The sequence below is a fragment of the Parasteatoda tepidariorum genome, chromosome 11 (assembly GCF_982258835.1).
Source record: "Parasteatoda tepidariorum strain Cologne lab strain chromosome 11, Ptep-v5.0, whole genome shotgun sequence".
Lineage (NCBI taxonomy): Eukaryota > Metazoa > Arthropoda > Arachnida > Araneae > Theridiidae > Parasteatoda > Parasteatoda tepidariorum.
In genome coordinates, this window is record NC_141765.1 from 85312156 (window position 1) to 85331287 (window position 19132).

The 19132-nt window shown below is 27.3% G+C and overlaps 1 protein-coding gene across 7 annotated transcripts in view; it reads right to left on the reverse strand.

Moving 5' to 3' along the window:
• cu (NADP/NADPH phosphatase nocturnin) overlaps nt 1-19132 on the reverse strand; it is a 131442-nt gene that overhangs the window by 54316 nt on the left and 57994 nt on the right. The window contains exon 1 of one of the 7 annotated variants that reach the window (XM_016052884.4): nt 6039-6318. The exons of 5 other annotated variants lie outside the window; for them this stretch is intronic. In XM_016052884.4, coding sequence (XP_015908370.1) covers nt 6039-6061 — 23 coding nt within the window. In that variant the 5' untranslated portion in view covers nt 6062-6318. Of the gene's footprint in view, nt 1-6038; nt 6319-19132 lie in introns of those variants that run through there. One more of the 7 variants, XM_071187932.2, reaches the window with a different exon arrangement.

The window sequence follows — 19132 nt, forward strand, 5'->3', positions numbered from 1 at the left end:
TTTCACTTGTGAATGTACTCTCGTGAAACATTGATGTTTCAAAGAAAGGGAGCATATGTTTTACGCATGTAATTTCTTAGAGGAAAATAAAAGAGCATTAAACAATTAAAAAATCAAAATTTATAAAAATAGAAAAGAGTCTACGCTATATCAGGTACTCAGAATATCGCTACCTAATATTACGAATAATTTTGCCTCATACCTAAAAAATTTAAATTTGTGATATTGTAATAACTATGTAATATTCTTTGATCATGCTTGAATGATAAGGAGTGAAATAATCTGCATAAAGTTTCTCATGAAATAATATGTATAAAGTTTCTAATGAAAAAATATGATCATTTTAAAAATGGGGGCAAAAAGAATCAAATTAAAACTTTAACTCCTTAACATCCTAGCACTTTATAAGAACTATTAGCATTTTTGTCCTAAAAAACCTTTCATCGCCAAATGATAAAAATAAGTTACTAAAGTTCATAAGAAAAGCATCTTTTTATCATTGTCATTCAAATTAGAATTCCCCCGTTTCTATAATTATTTTATGTTTAAATTAGCCATTAGATTTTTTTAATTGTTCCTATTGAAACTTGTATACCCATTTGCTATAAAAAATAATAATTATTAAAACATTGAAAACTATTGTGATTATTTTTAGGCATTACCAAAAAACTTTATTGTCCACCATACCTTATGGACTCTAAATAATCTAATTAAGCAACCTATATTTTTTCCTGCTTAAGAAGACGCTATACCCGCATGAAAAACCCTTTTTAGCAAATATTCTTTCTCTATATAAGTAAATTAAAATTATAGAAAAAGTGAGTTCAGGTAACCATAAAGTTTCAAATGCTGAAAAGCATGCATATATATATATATATATATATATATATATATATATATATATATATATATATATATATATATATATATATATATATATATATATATATATATATATATATATATATATATTATTATTATTATTATTATTATTATTATTAATTTATTTTTTTTTCAAATATCAAAACGCAAATAAAGTATGGCAGGTTTACGTAGTTAGGGAGTATTCCTCCAAAAATTTGTTAGGTTTACCTAAAACTATTTTCTATGCTCTTTACATTTTAAAATACGACTGGAGGTGCCTTGAGTGTGCCAAGAAAATATTTTTCGTGGTTTAGCGTCCTTTAATACTTTACATAGTTTGTCGTAGTAGCTCTTATTTCGACAAGGAAAATAAAAGAGCCACAGTTTGAGTCCCTCACACTTGAAGCAAAACTATAATTTTAGAATATTTATGCCATCTTGCCGTGAAGAATTATCAGGGCTTTAGATAACTTACATACTTTAAAAGCTTTCAAACTTTTTTTCAAAAATCACCAATTTAGCGACATTTTTACACCTTAATGAAAATTATGAAAATCAATGCCTGATTCTCATTTTTTGAAAATTATTATGAGCCCAGATAATGCAGCATTGAAGTCAGTTTTTGAATATTAAAAAGTTAGACCACAAACGCTTTTCATTTCCTTAAAACTGTGATTTTTTTCCATATCAACGTTTTGCGCCATTTTCAGAATAACCTAGAGGGCGCTGGTTTAAGATAAGTTAAACTTATCCTAAAAGTCATGAGTAACTGTTTCAAACATACAGTAGTTATAAAAGTAATATATTATTAACAAAAAGGGATAATTTCATGCGACGGCAGAATGTTCGAAAAAAAGCCCTAATCATTACGGTAATAAAGAAATTGTATCTACAATAAGTAATATACGTGGCTTCCTTCATTTTGTCATAATATGTACTTAAATTATGGTAACATATTTGGCCATTATTATTTAAGCTGACTTCTTATACGGAAACAGTCTACAATTTTAAAATCTTAAGAATCCATTATTGTTTCTAGAGCAATTTTTTGATTCATTGATTGTAAAGGACGAACTAATGCAGTTTTAAAACTCATGTGTTCAATAATTTAAACTACAAAATTCGTCGAAAAATAAATATTTGCTTTCCAAAAAAGTGTCATTTAAAAAAATATATTAATGCAAAGTCAGTAAAGATTTAGTAACTCAATTTTACTTTCAAAACGAAATAGCGTAATATTATAATACTACACAATGTGCCAAATATTCAATGAAAACCACCAGCAATAGAACAATAATACGATATAAGTTTTGTATTATGTGTTTCAGTCATAAAAATATTAAGTGCTTCCAAACAAGGAAACAGTGAGGGACTTTCATATTTGAGTAATTACATTTTAGAAAAATAGTAATTAATGTATTACTGCACCTTACAGGGTATCACGGTATAAAACTGACTGCAATTAACAGCACAAACAGTGCATTAAAAAAATTAAAAAAAAAAAAAAAAAAGAAAGAAACGCTCCGCGAGTAATATATTTTTATTGGATTAAGATTTTTTTTTATTTACTCAACAACCAGTTTCAAGTCATAACTCTTAAGTGTTAATTTTTGAAAGCTTTCGCTTTATCTTTTTATGTAAAAAAAACTTTTTCCATAAATGAAACTTTGTTTGGGGAAAATGTTTATTTTCGAAGGATTCGATGTGATTGAAAAAAAAATAGTTTAATGGCGTAAGAGTCAGCTGTAGTTGTATTATGTTATACTCAAGTTAAATAAAAACTATTCATTTATTAAATTTTTAACTATGCTAGAAACTATGCCTGACACTATAATAAAAGGGAACCAACAAAAGAGGAGGAAAGGTCACTAAGTGTTGAGCTTAGATAAGTAAGGAAAACGCATGAAATCTTTCTAATTAATCCGCCATTAGATTCAAGTTACGAAGTGAAAGTAAAAAATAATTTAGGTACGATGAAACTTCGAAAGGAGAGTGATAAGGGGAAAAAAATAGTATTTATTTCCGAAAAAACAAAATAAGATAAATATGGACCCAATCGTTTAGATTGAAAAATCAAATGAAATCAATATACAAGAACTAATTGTCATAAAAAATAAATACACCATTTTATGAAACTCATTTAGATAAGGATAATTCTATAAAAAATTCATAATTACACATTTTTTTATTTAATTTAATAAAAACTGTACAATTTTTGAAAAGCTCCCTAGAATTCAAAATTCAAAAAATACGACCGCTTTCAAACATCAATTGAAAATTAAAAATTTAAAAAAAGTTCAAAATTGAAATAAAAAATAATTTAAAAAAACACATAATGAAAGTAGACGCTAATAAGGAAAACTTTCTTTTCATCCTCGTTTAGTCATTAATAAAGATTTCAGATGAGTTAATATTGCATGAAAAGCTGACACAAAAAACTGCTATGTTTTATTCATATGTATTAAGTCAAACTTTCTGTTTCACTCCCTATGCTGTTTATTGACGCTGTAAACGCACATATTACCACCAAGGCCACCACGCAGAGAACCCTCGGGTAACTGACCCGATATTTTTTTTATGTACAAGTTCTTAAAATACATATTTGGCTGGGTGCCGCACGATACCAAGTTAACCACCCAGATAAAATATTTTGTTACCTTTGATTTTGATTACAGTTCAAGAGCAGTTTCTGAAAATCAAAATATAATTATTGTTCAACGAAATTATAAGAATGTTTTAATTTTCAACGAAACAGTGAAAACTGGATAATATATTAAAAAAAAAAATAATAAATTCATTAAAGAAAGGAAAGAACTAAAAATGGTCAATCGTTTAAAGGGCGCTATACAACGAGTAAAAACCTTCCTGGCAAATTTATCGACAAATTATAAATTAATTTATTAGTATACAATCATTCCAATTAATTTAAAGTAATATTCTAAGTATGAATTCCGATAAGCCAGTTAAGTATAAAGTTTTAAATGATATTTATATATTGAATTGCAAATTATGGCAGGATTCTTTTAAGTTATGGAGAGGGGAAATTATAAATTTGTGATTTGATACTTTGCAGAAAAAAATAGCATTCTAAATTTAATAATTTTCTCTATCATCTGATCTATTTTTTTCTATGCTTTAATACTTTAAATTTTAAATTAGTAATGTAGTAAAAAGTGAATTTTCCATAAAATTTTCTCCCGTCATCGTAAATGCCTAGTGTTCGCTTTTTTATAAATGTCCCGATTCCTTATTTTATTATTTCTTTAAAAAAAATCTGTTCTTGCGTATACAGTAGTTTCTAGAGCAGAGGTCGCCAAAGTGGTCTATATAGACCCCAAGGGTCTATTTAACAAAAGCGGGGTCGATCGGGGGTCTATCCGAATCGGAAGGGTCGATTGTGGGTCGGAAAAAAAAAACAGTTCTCAATACGCAAATTACACATACCTAATTAAGAATGTAAAATTTGTGAATTTTTTTTATAATTGACTCAATATCAGTTTCTTTATAAAACATAAATTAATAAACGTGTATTTATTGGGGTGAAACAAGTATTTACGTACCACCGCACAGTGGCACGAACACAGCGCAGTTTATAAGTTATATGCATATGTGCGTTTGTCCAAATGTCACGTGTGACGAGCATTTGGACAAACGCAGTTTCAGCTATCTTTGCCAACTGTGTTGAATATTTGCAGTGTCATTATTAAAACTTTTATAATTTTGGATAATTATTGTTTCGATAAAACCATTCGTTTGGTTTAGATATCAATTTTAATTATCAATGCCCAAAAAAGAAGGTAAGCATTAATAATATGGATTAGTACAGCCCGCGACAAAACTATAGCACACTTTGTATTTTTTTACGAAAATTACAAAATTGACCAATTTTGACGAACATTAAAATTAACCAATTTTGAACCCAATATAGCGAACCTTGCAAAAAAACACCAGGCACACCCATCTCATTGATCAAGAAGCAGTAAATCTTTAGTTACTTTACTTATTATATCTACTTATGCATAATTACTTATTATTTAATAATAAGGTATTTAAATTTCAATATTAATATATTTTTCATAAAACTATTGTTACACAATGTACTATTACTTTAATAAATGTTTAAAATCATAAAATAAATGTACAAACACAGTATCTAATTGAGTTTTATTTTAATTAACAGAAAATTACTTTTGTGGGGGTCGATGGAGATTCCGAAAAATTATATAGGGGTCGATGATCAAAAAAGTTTGGCGACCCCTGTTCTAGAGTAACAAGGGTTTTCGTGAATTCCTCGCGCCGGATAAAAGAATTTCAGTAGTAATCCTTAGTAGGCAAATTTTAGAAAAAAGAAGAAAAAAAAGAAGAAGAAAAATATATTATAGGACATAGGAGTTTAAATAATATAAAACGAAGTGAAAAACATAAATTTTAATAAAACATTTATTAAATTATTACTATTTTATATAATAATAATATTATAAATTATTAAACAAATTTCCATTTAAAAAAGCTGTTTCAAAAAAAAAATTCAAGAAAAAAGAATGTATCAATAACTTGAGATAATTATTACGCACGTATGTCGTTCATGATCTATTTAACCACGAGTTGTTTTTATTTTATTAAAAGGAAAAAATATGAATTTAAAATTGAAATAATTGTAATTTAATTTAAAGAATTTTTTTAAATACGTAAAATAAAACGTTACTCCACGAAACCAAAATTCAATGCTTTAATTATAATTCAACAATTATGATTGAATTCAAAATTTAAAGGAGAACTAATATGAAAAATTAAATAAACCGAAATACCACACTAGTTTTTAAATTATGGTTTTATTTTTTTCAAGTTAATACGGTATAATTTAAATACGATTTTACTATCGGCTTATTATCAAAGGCAAATAGAGGGAAAAAAATCAAAAAATTGAAGTATTTTATTCTTACACCAAGAGAAATTGACGTAAATAAAATTTTAAGTTCAATCAATAAGTATATTTTTGCAATAATTTTTTGCCTTAATTATTAAATAAATTACTTTTGTGAAATTTTGAGTATAGATTAAATTAGTGGGCCTAAACTTAAAAATCATGGAACATTCGTAACATAAAAAATAATACATGGCATAAAAATATTTAGAAATGAATTTTTAAAATAAATTATGCAAGAAATTCTTACACTTCAAGCTCAGTAGTTTTCATTTTGTTGGTGAAAATCTATGTTCTCTAGAATTCAGAATCCTTGTTTTAAAAAAAAATTACCTGCGTTTTCAGCATGAATTGACCTTTGGACTAAACTTTATTTTCCGAATACGAAGGAATTTTTGCCCAACGTGTATAATAATTACGTCATAGCTTTTTACCACATTTTAATACACTCGTCATAATATTCAATCGTCAATGTTTGACGTCGACGTCAAAAGATAACGATATCAAACAAGCTTATTTTAGGTAATGCTAGCCTCTGTAGTAATTTCAAAAACGATTTCACATTCGTACAATTATAACGCTGTAGTTTCATCTAGATGGCAGCACTAAGCCTAACGATTCGTGATGGGAAACAGACTTTTTGGCAAGAGATCACTAAATTTTATAAAAACACAAATTTTTTTTTTTTTTTTTTATCGAAGCAGGAGTATTTTTTCCAAGGGCACTTTCACCAAAACAGGTAATCGAATAATTAAACAGTTATGTATAAAATAACTTTCAAAATGCATATTTTTTACGAGATTAACTTTCTGAAATAGTAAAGCGGCAATAATTAATAGAATTTAGGAGTAGTAGTTTCGAATAAGAAACATAAAAAGAAAAATAAGAAAAGAAAATCTATCTCGCTGAGATTTACGAGATGTAAACAATATTACTCCAAAAATATGAAACAGATTCGGATAATTTCTTAAACTAATTAAATTAAAAAAATACATACTAAACTTTTTTTAAACTAAATTTCTCCGGGAACTGTCTCAGGATCAACAATTTCTAAATTTGTTAATGAAATCTTTAAGCAATTATTTAGTAGTGGAAGATGTATAGAGAATTATAAACAAAGTTTTAATCTGTAAAGATGTAAATGATATGGAATTTTCCTTAAACTGTTTTATTTAAATATGGAAGATAATTAATTTTATCTTTCTAAAGAAAGCGAAGTTTTCTAAAACGTTTAATTTTATCTCACTTAAAATCAATGGAAAAACAAGCATTTAATTCTCTTAAAATTGTAAAAACGAAAAAAAATAAATTTATTAATACTATTCAGGGCCAGATTAAAAAGAGGGGCTCTTAGGGCTGCAGCCCTAGGCCACGCCAAATATTTTATAGCTCTGCATGCGCAAGGGGTTCATAAAGTTAAATTGGTTTTCTAATTTCCTAAAATTTAGTGTGCGCTAAAATTTACTCAATGCGCTATATTTTACAATATTTCTTAAAAATTCGATAATAATAATAATACATATTTTGAATGTATGCTTTGAATGTATATTTGAAAAATAACTTTTAAAAAAAGAAAATTCGCTGAGAAAAAATTCGCAGCTTCCCTTAACCAACTCTCTAAGTTTATCTAAAATCATCTTTTGCATCCATTCACAATTCTTTGGTATTTTTAACTAGATTTTTGTTACCATTTACAAAACGATTCGTAAACTTTGGTGGTCTTGGGATTCCAAAAATATAACAAATTTAGTGAAAAGGAAGAATTCCAATTTTGTTTTCAGGTTCCTTTTTAAAATTAGAATATTTAGTGGTTTTTCTGTGTACTTTTGTATGCAAGCACAGTAGGGGAGAGTGGGGTCAATTGTAACATTTTTTACATAACTATTTTTAACTAACAAAAAATCCAATATATTATTAGTATTAATTGACAGACGAGTAAAGTAGACTATCCTCTACTAGAAAAAAAAATAAATACCTTATTTTAAATGTTATTATATTAGTTACTAACAATTTTTGACAGTTGTGCACTCGTTACAATTGTCCACACTTACGGGGTCAATTGTAAAAGTTCATAAATTCAACTAAAACATAGTTAATTATACATATTATCATAGTTGTGATATATTTTTTTATTGATCAAAATAGTAGTGATATTTTAGGAGTAAAAATAATAATGAGCAGAGACCTAAAGGGTTAAACTTTTAACTTTAAGGGGTTAAAAATTTTAATTTATGCTGTGAAAGGTGACAAATAAAATAATGCACATGCAACATAATATAAATGATATAGGAAACTATTGGTGGTTCTTAAAGAGTTAAGTAATGGTTTGTAAACGTAAGATTATTTATTTTCAGCTGTTACAATCGTCCCTTTACTTATTGTTACAATCGTCCCCAAGACGCCATTTCAGCTTCATTTGTTAAAAACATTGCTAGTTAATTAACAAAACTAATTCTGTTTTATTGAAATGTTAATTAAGGTGTCCACTTACATATTCGGTTAATAATTTTTATTTGTTTAAGCAAAATTACTTTGTTACAAAATAATAATCTAATACCAAAAAAAGTACTTACGTAGCTTGAAAATATCTTTTGTGATGTAACTCTTTCAAAAGTACATAAAAATGGTTGCCAGTAGGGGTGTACATGTAGATTTATTAAATACACCTTGTGCGCCGACTAGGAACCAAATCTAGAACCTGACACTCGAAATTTTTGCTCTGCCACAATCGTACCCTGTTACAATTGACCCCACTCTCCCCAACTATATTTATAAAAACTAAATAATTTTATATTAATGTAATTTAATGTTAACCGCAATTAATATTTTTTTTTAAATGAAAAAAAATATATAGTTTTTGAAAAATGCATCTTTTTTTTGTTGTTGTCTGAATTGGACTTACGGCTGTCTAAGCCGTAGACCGTTTTGTGCCGTAATCCAGCCATGACACCACCGTATAAATATAATATGCATACTCTCCTTATCTTACATTTCCATGCCATGATATCAAATGTATAACACAAAATATTGTATTTGAAGTATTCTCGAACTGTGAATGATTTATCATGAACAGTACATTATATTAATCTTAATGATACAATTTCTCTGGAAGATTATTATAATATTGTAGCCACTTAATTGAAAATAGCCAATACTATTATCAACAATCAATATTTATATAAATTTTAGCTTATACATGCATAAGTTTACTATTAATAGGAAGTGATCTATCCATAAATGGTATACATTTTATTAAAAAAAATAAATTATGCTTCATTTTAAAATATAATTGAATCACGAGTATTTTAAGTGTTTAATTTAATTTAATTTTATTTAGTCAATGTTACTACTTCTAATTTTAAAAAAAATAAATTATCAGTCCATTTTGGAATACATAAACTTTTTATTCGTTTGTTATTATTACTTTTTTTTAAAAGAAAATGAATAAACGATGTGTTTTAGATGCATTGATTATTATTTTTTTTATTTCAACAATTCCTATGGTATCCATCTATTTTTAAGTAAGAACTATTATGTACAAATTTTTGTATGTGCTTCAGAATGTTGAAAATAAAGGGCCCTTGATGTATAATTTTATATAAAAAGAATAGTTTAATAAAAACTTAGATAAACTAGACGCGTAAATTAGTATTAGTAACATATAGCTTTTATAATTCTACTTTATGTACTCATAGTCATTTTATGAACTTATGAGTCATTTTTATATTTTATGAACTCATAGTCAAATGTATCATATTAAAGCTACAATAAAACGGATCTACGGAACAATAACATATTAAAAAATAAATACCTCTTTCCACACATTATAGTCACACACACATACACACGTTACTAAATTAATGACAGAATATAATGCATAAAATAATGAATTGTATTGATCAGTTTACTTGTTGAAGTGTCACCAAAATATGCTGCGCCAAACGCACGAAAAAATTATTTTACTTCAATATGTACAATAGAAGGTAATAAACCCAAAAGTAAAGAAAAAAAGATAAAAGGTTGCTACTTCACATCGCGCCGTATTTACCAAAAAAGAGAAACTCTCTGAAAGGACAAAATAATAAATATAATAACAAAAATGAAGTAAAAAAATAAACAGAAATTTTAAAAATTTCTGTTTGCACAAACATCTATTTATACAACATTACATTCTATGTTGTCGTAATAGCTAGTTCTACACAATTTTATGCTAATATAGTTTCCAATTAATGTTATATGTCTCAACAGTTCGCTGTAAACAGTGACATTTTTCGCTGTGTGATATAAAAAGAATAAAACAACCAATAAAATCTATCACTTTATACAGTTAGAAAACAAACAGAAAAATGTTTTGATTCCTACAGTAACAAAAAATAAACCGTAAATTCTTAAGCTATTTACAATATAAAGTACGAAAACAAACCGAAAAGGAGCTGGAATTCTTAACTGAAAAGGAAATGAAGTTAAAATATTGTTTAGATAAATTAAGAAATAAATTTATTATGAAACATTCTAATAGTAAATCAAATGATATGGCTGTTTGTTTCAAAAGCTATGCTAAATTTGCAAGCCGAGTTCAATTCAGATAAACACACTTCTTCATTGAACTACCCTTGACACCGATTGAGAGCACTAACCTTTAAAATGGAAAGTAAAACATTAATAGCAATGAATAGAAAGAATTCGACTCATAAATTTCAATTTCCATTTCCTTTTGATATTCTTCCTTAATAGAAGATAACCGGAAACTAAACCAACAGTGTAAGTCAGACAATTATTTCTTTTAACGTTGTAAGCTTCAAGTCAGTGAGAAAATTGAGAAACAAAAATTAACCTAAATATTCAGAAATAAATAAATAGCTCATAATTGAATAAAATGCATGTATAGCATACAAAAGAAAGGCTATTTTCGATTTGACGGTAAAATGAAGCAGAGATAAGAAAACATAAATACCCAAATGAGTATGAGTAAAACCAAATTAATTAAATCGGTTAAATAGTTTAAGCGAAATAAATATTCAAAAATACGCCTTTAAAGATTTTTATTTCTCAGAAATTCTTAAACAGATTTATTATCATACCGGAGAATATTTTATTTCAGCTCTAAATGCGTGTCTAAGGAAATTGACATAGCTTGATATATGTGTTTAAAAAATTGAACGTATCTCAAACTTTGTATTGAAGAAAATAAACGAATCTTGGAATGCGCTTTTATATATATATGCGTTCATATATTTAAGAAATGGACAAATCAATTGTTTTCTCTTTTTAAACAAGCGTTAGGACTATTGTATTTTTAAAAAAACTTGCTAGTAAAATTATTCGTGAAAAGGTTAAACAAATTTTCACATTAATTTTGTTAGCGCCTTTTTTTAAGAATAACGTAGGAGATAAAAATATGAGTTCACTGCTTTATTTAAAAAGGCGAATTGTGAGCGACTTTCAGTTCCAAGAAAGCGCATTTTGTTCTATGTCTAGTTTCAAAAAACCACATTTTGCTCTCATGTCTGCTTTCTTAAATGCATATTTTAAATTATGTCCAAAATAAAAAAGTACACTGATGGTATGTCTAATAAGATGCTGTGTTTACTTTAAAAACCGCATTTTGTGCTATGTCTAGTTCCAAAAACACGTACTCTGTGCTATGTCTAGTTCAAAAAAGCACATTTTTTGTTACGTCTAGGTCCATAAAAGCGCATTTTATGCTATGTCTATTTCCAAAAAAGCGCATTTTGCTCCTATGTCCGTTTTCTTAAGTGAATATTTTGAGCTATGTCCAAAATAAAAAGTACACTGATGATATGTCTGATTCCAAAAATGGGCATTTTAGGCTATGTCCATTTTTTAAATGCCTATTTTGAGCTATATGTTCAAAATAAAAAGTACAAGAATGAAATTAATGTCCAATTTATTGCGCTGTCAATAAACTTAAATAGGAAAAACAAGACAAGAAATAATGGTATTCTTCCTTTAAAGTATGGAAAAACGTTAAAGTTGATATTTTTTTTTTTGCTTGTCGTAATTTTAACAAAGGTGGACCTTTTAATTTTTGGTATAAAAAGAGAAGTTTAAGAGTAGCGTGAATTTTCTTACGTCCTATAATTTTTATAATAGTAATATTAGATTATGAAGCCCCCCCCCCCCCAAAAAAAAAATTCGCCAATGACCTAAACATTCAAAAGCTGAAGAGGTCAATCAGAAAAAAAAAGTGGATGGAGTTGGTCTTTAAATCTAAAAGTAGATCTAAAGGCAGAAATATCTATAAATAATTTCTAAAAAGGAACTTTATTAAAAACTATTCAAACGAAAAACAAAAGCAACTAAAGCAAAAGAAAAAAATTCGATTTATTTTTCAGCTTATTCAACAAACAAATTTGTCTAAATTAATAAAATATTAAAAACATTTTAACAAATAACAAAAGCATTATTAAAAACAATCACGGAAAGTACTCAAATAACTTTGGGTCGTTGTTTAGCATAAAAATATTTTGAAAATTCAGTAAAATAAATTCATCAGTGTTATTTTTTTTGTTATAGTTCATTCACAACCCTTTTTAAAAAACGTTTAGTTTTCAAACTCGATGGATCTTTATTTGCTTTAACTGAACCTTGATACAAAAAAGGATTTGATGACATTTGGACAAAATATACAATAAATCATTCAACAAAAAATGAGATAAACTAAATATATCATCTTAATGTAATCAACTTTTAAAATAGATAATAAAAGTTATTTACGGAAGAAGGTTCAAGTGTATAACTTGCATAAATGCAGCATAATACATAGATGAAATTTAAGATATAAATTAACCGCGATCAAAGATCAAAATGAACCTTTATCGAGGTTACGTTGATTGAAAAACAATCATGAAAAATTGTTTGTTGTTTGTTTTTACGCATGCTTATTTTTATGCCATATTTTTATGATTTTCTCAACAAATTATAATATGGCTTATTTTTATGATTTTCTCAACAAATGCCATAAAAGAAGAAAAGAACCATAAAAATTACAGAGCTTGATGGGAGAATATTATAAATGACATTTTTCCAAATAATTTAAATAACGTGATTTTCGAAGTAAAAAATATGTTTTGTATACATCTGTTTACATTAGTGACCCTATATATTAAAATGTCAGATTTTAACATATTCGTTAAAATGTCTTTTAATATATTCGTTCACTGATCACAGTAGTGTGTAGGGAGGGGGAAATGTAATTGACGACAAAGAACACTAAGACTTTCAATTTATGCGATTATTTTTTTTCCTGAAATTAAATTTCTTAAATATTTCCTTTATGTCAAATAATTTAGGAAGAAAAAAATATGTTTTTCAAACAAGTTTAGAAATGAAGTTTTAGGCTATAAAAATTTAATTTTCTTGCGAATATAAATATGAATAAAAAATACGAATATTTTGATTGAAAAAATTATTTTTTATCACGGAATAATTTCTATTTACATTTATATGAAATATGGACTGAAATTTTTATAATTATGTATGTTTATAATGTTTTTTTTAATAATTATATTGACCTTATTTAGCCCCATCAATTCAAATTTCTGCCAATTATTTTAATACTTTAATTGATTAAAAAAATCAACCTTTATGATTCAACAGAACATATATAAACAAAGATATTTACTCCAAAAAATTTATTTAGGTTACTAAATATAGAACGATTTAAGTCTGTTAAAAAAATTGTGATTTTCAAAAAAACTTCAACATTTTCGCAAGTATTAAAATTTACCTTTATGGATCAGAAAAATTATTAGTTGAGGAACTATTGGAACAATCTAGAAAAATTGGGGAAACACTCAGATTATTCTAAAAATTGCAAAACCGATTTCACCATCATTCCCTTAAAAAAGAAGAAGAAAAAATTAAAACCCTACACAGACATTTTCGAAAAAAAAAGTATCTTAAAGAGTTACGCTTAATGGTATAAAATAATATTCCTGTATAAAATTTATAAAAAAAAATTAATAATATTTATTAACTTATTTCAAAACATATGTTTTAAAATAAAAGAAAAAAAAATAAAACACAAAATGACAACTTACATATTAAGAAACATTTTTATCCTGATAAACGGAACAAGTTTCGTTCTACGAACTCTTCGACCTCGTCTAAACTTGAAAAATAAATTAATTTTTAAATAAAATTAATTTATCATTTGTGTTTTATACTGTGTTTGAATGTCATATAAGAAGTGAAATGCATATTGTGAAATTATTTAATCTACCTACCTACACAGTTGCATATCATAGCACGTAAGTATTATTTTAGTAGGTCACTCATTTATTTACCATTTCCTTTTCCTTTTGAAGATCATACTCATATTTTTTCTTAAAATTGATAAGTGGAGTAAAGAAAAGTAGGGCAGCAGACGTACAGGAAATGTGAAAATATGAACATGTTAAATACTTAGTCATTGGTGTTGGTAATGATTTTCAAAAGTATCTGTAATATATATATATACAGGGTGATTCTAAAAAGATGGGCAAAATTTTAGGAAGTGATAGTACACACCCAAGCAAACAATTTTTATCAAAGAATGCATGGTCGAAAACAAAACGCAAAACCGCTGGAGGGCGTCAAAGTTTATGTTCTTAAAAGAGGAAAAAACACACAAAGAACGATGAAGTTAAGTTATAAAAGCAAATTTAATTTGGCATGTGATTACAATAAGTGTTCAAAACAGTGGCCGGCAGCGGCTATGCTGCTATAAAACGCAGTACAACGGCGAAGAAACGATAGGGCATATCACGAACTTTTCCTGCAGCGGCTGAAAGCTTGGCGACAAGTAATGCAGCGCAGTAACTCGCAACAGGAATGGAGCTTTCACGTTTGCATCAAACAACTTTCCAAATGCGCTAGCACCTTAGCGTTTTGTTTTCGACCATGCATTCTTTGATAAAAATTGTTTGCTTGGGTGTGTACTATCACTTCTTGAAATTTTGCCCATCTTTTCAGAATTACCCTGTATATGTATATATATCATGTCTGTAGCTTAATGTAAGAGCAAAGAATGTCAATATATTTTAGAAAAGAGCATCTAATAGGTTAAAAATGGCCCTAGTTTTTATCTAAAAGCAAGGTTAAAAAAAACCATGCCATTAAAGCGAAATATTTATTTCAATAATTTTGCGTGCATATAAGTGTGGCACTTTCCAGAATTTCTAACAGATATCAGCGCAATCAACAGAAACATCTTATTGCCTATCAGAAAACTGTGGCATGTTTGACAGAAACAACATTCCTGAACAATTTTTTTTATTTTTTTATAACCGTCGTTGAACAGCCGACCCAATTCTGTGTTTATGACTATCAATGTTCAACTCCATAACCTTGTAATTTTGAACTCAATTTGAAGACAAGGGAACCTGGATCAAATATTGGGATTTACTAGCCCTCGTGGAGGACTTTTCAATAAACTAACCCGCATTTGCGTTACATGGAGAGGAAACCCACGAAATCCTCCTACTGTTAGCCTGATGGCAAGGGGATTCTAATTTGAGGATTATTCAGGTTTAGATTAAAATTTTAATTTAGGGGTAGTTAAAATCTTAAATTAGCTTCTAAAAATAATCTTATAAAAACTTAGTCACATGAACTATTAAAAATACTAATAAATATTTTTGTTTTACTTTACTACAGTCGTTAAACAGCCGACTCAATTTTGTGGGTTTACAACTACAAATGTTCAACTCCGTAGCCTTGTGATTTTGAACTAACTCCGGAGGAAAAGGGCACTCCTGGATCAAGTACTGGGAAAAATTTGCCTTCGTGGGGGACTTCTCGATGGAACTAACCCGCATTTGCGTTACATGGAGAGGAAAACCACGAGAACCTCCCACGGTTAGCCTGACGGCAAGAGGACGTTCGTATTATCGTATAAGAGGTCGTTCAAAATTCGTATAAACCAGCCACCACTGCGATTCGAATCTGGTGCATCTCACTGGGAGGCGAACGCTTTATCTCCTGAGCCACCGCGGCTCCTAATGATATTTTACAAAGAGTGTTGAACAAGGTTAGTTTACGACTATACATGTTCAACTTCGTATCTTTGTAATTTTGAACCCAACCTAGAAGACAAAGGAACTCCTAACTGCATTGGGACAAATTAGCCTTCGATAAGTACTTTTTGATAAAACTAAACCCGCATTTGCGTTACTCGGAGAGGAAAAACCTCAAAAAATCCCAGTGTTAACCTGACGCCAAGAGGATTCTAACCCATGATCCGTCTATCACTGAGGATCTTTTACATCAGCACTGCCGTCGGTGCCAGGAACAGAATTCGTATGAACGCTGGGATTCGAACCAGCGTCACCTCATTGGGAGCCTCCTGGTCAATTAGAAAAATGTGTCTTGTCATAACTGTGCTCATAATATACATGCAATGTTAAAGAAATTTACTCTAAAAATAGAACTCATATCAGAATCATTGAAAATATTTCCCACAAAGAGTTAAACTGTATTGAATGAATTAGCTTAGAAAATGTGACAAAGTGGCTTTTAATAACTTGGAAAAGAGACTAAGTTACTAAGATCTATTAATATTTTAATATTGGCTAGAAACGTATAAAAATCCTTTCCAGGTTAGAATGTCTTCTCAATCTAACAACCATTGTTCAAGGTTCCATCTCTTGGGGTAGAAGTCAACATTATATGCCCATAAGATTCTACTACAAGAAGCGTGGTTTTTTAATACTAGATAGTACATTCAACCTCTCTAAAAGGAATACTATTGGTTTCCACTAACTCTATTCAACTAAGCTGATTATTCGATTAAAAGCAGAGTGCATTATTCCAACTTAAACACTAATTTTTTACGAAATTTTACCTTTTAATCGTAATGATTCATAATACAATGTATTGATTAAATTGACAAAATTTTATGATCAATAACAATTCTAATTAAAATTGTCTGCGTTAGTATCGTAAAATATAAATGTCATTCTAACTTGTATAAAAATAAACCAATGCTAATGAAAAGTATAATGTAGATACTACAATATTATTTTATTCCTTAATCTGTAATTCTTAATCTTAATAAAAATCTGGAATTTAAGACTGTTTTGATACCTGTTTAATTCGTCCATTCCTCAAAATTTGATTTCCTTTTTCTTTTTCTACTAAGATTTTCATGACTTCGCATTCCCTTCAAATGCTTAAAAAAAAATGTATCCTTAAAACTTGAAAAAATTATAAATTGAATAGCTATTTCAGTTTGAGATTTTTTTTAAATTTATTTATTCCAAGACTTTTGTTTTTTTCCCGATGAGCTCTTTCTAGAGTATTTATAAAGAATAGTTACAAAATGCTCAGTTTTATTTGTGTGTACCAATAAAGAAAGAAGTTTTTACAATTTCAAAAACAATTTTTTATTTAGGTTTTTATTTAAGAACAAAATACTCACGTAAAAGGGCTAATTAAGGAGAATATTAATAAACTGTTTTTAAACAATGTAAAAATGTCTAAAAAGAGTTTTTAAACAATATCTATTTGTGATAGCGGAAATTATGAAACATATTTATTGGATTAACTTTTTCGGACTTTATCTCAGTACATTGGCCTCAATAAATAAACTCAGCTTGTTTTTATTTAGTATGTCATGATAGGGATTTTTTTTTACTTAGATAAAAGAATATTATGCAAATTCATTTGATATGAGTTTTGTAATGCAAAGAATGGTAAGCGGTAATGTAGATACTTAATATATTCCAAATCCGATTGATATAAATATTTCAAGTCTTTCTTACCACAAACATAGTTTAAAAACGTAGTTGAGGAAAAATATTGTCTTTTCTTCGTTATTTATTAAACATGTGTTCTTGCTCAACTTATATATACTTTGAGTATACTTTTTGTCGTATTCTAACCTTTTAAAATGTAGAAAACGTTCTTAAATTTCAGATTTTGTAAACTAAAAGAGTGTCAGTTTTATTCGTCTGTTATAATTAATTTTGTTAATAATTAATTTTGTTAATAATTGGAATCCTTTAATTTTAAAATTATTGTATTCACATTATATAGCATTGCCATTTTTAGCAGACAAAAGAGCTTACTGAAAACACAAAATAACATTTTCTAAATTGGAATCTCCTGCTAACTTGAGTATTTTATTTAAAGTTTGTCTTTAAATATCTTTTTTTTCACCTCTTGCACAAGATTTCTTGAATATAGCATGTTGCTTAAATTCATACCAGCGCTTGAATATTGGTAAATATTTTATATTCCTTGGAGACAAAATAATTTTTTTAGTAAAAAATACAAACATTAAGTTTTTCTTAGTTTATAAATACTTTATATATTTCAATTTTTTCGTGCTAGTATGGTTTAAAAAAGAACATATTTGACTACCCATTAAAAGCCATATAATTTTTTTTAATTATATAGTGTTTGTCCCAAGAGCTTTTTCTGATATAGATATCGATGTAATGATAATCAAGTCTCGTTGTTACATTATTATAAGAAAAGGATACTATATAGTGCAAAGATATAAGTACAAGCAGAATTTAAAAAATCTGAATCAATTGTTATGTTATGTTCACAATGAATGAAAGAATATCAAGTAATTTGCCAATTATTTAAAATAAAGTTTGAATTTCTAAAAACAATGAAAAAATTAACAAAAATTTAAGAAAATTATAAAAAATTTAAATAATTATGAAAACGGAATGAAACTAAAAACAAAAAATACTTGTAAGTGTAAATTTTAACTCTGTATAGAAAAATATTATTCGAACTTCACTTGCGCGTTAGAATCAAACTCAAAACCTATGTTTCATAAATGATTTAATCAAAATAATAAAATATAAAAAAATGATTTAATAGTTCTTATTTTATTAAAACTAAATTAGTTATGAGTTTAGAATAAAAAACGCCTAATGTAAATTTAGAAAATTTAATATTTTAAAGCTTTAGTTTTAAATTAAAAACTATAAAAAATAATTAATTTAATATTTTGACTTTCATTAAAATTAAATTAATTATGAATTAAAAGCTTAAAAACTTCGACTTCTTTTTGAAAGCAACATAAGCAGTTTTATTCTATTATTGAAACTAAAAAAATAAATATAAAAAATATATTTAATACTTTTACATATATTAAAATTAAGTTAATTACGAATTTGAATTTATTATTTATTTGAAAATTTTATAATGTATAAAATATTTTCTATTAAAATTAATGCATAAATTTAATTATAATTTAATGTTATTTATTAATATCAGAATTTGTCCGTGCGAAGTTTCGTCCACGTGCAGTTTTGCCTACATGAAGAAGTTTCGCCCATGCGAAGTTATGTCCAAAGTTTTGATCGGCGAAGTTTTGGCCGG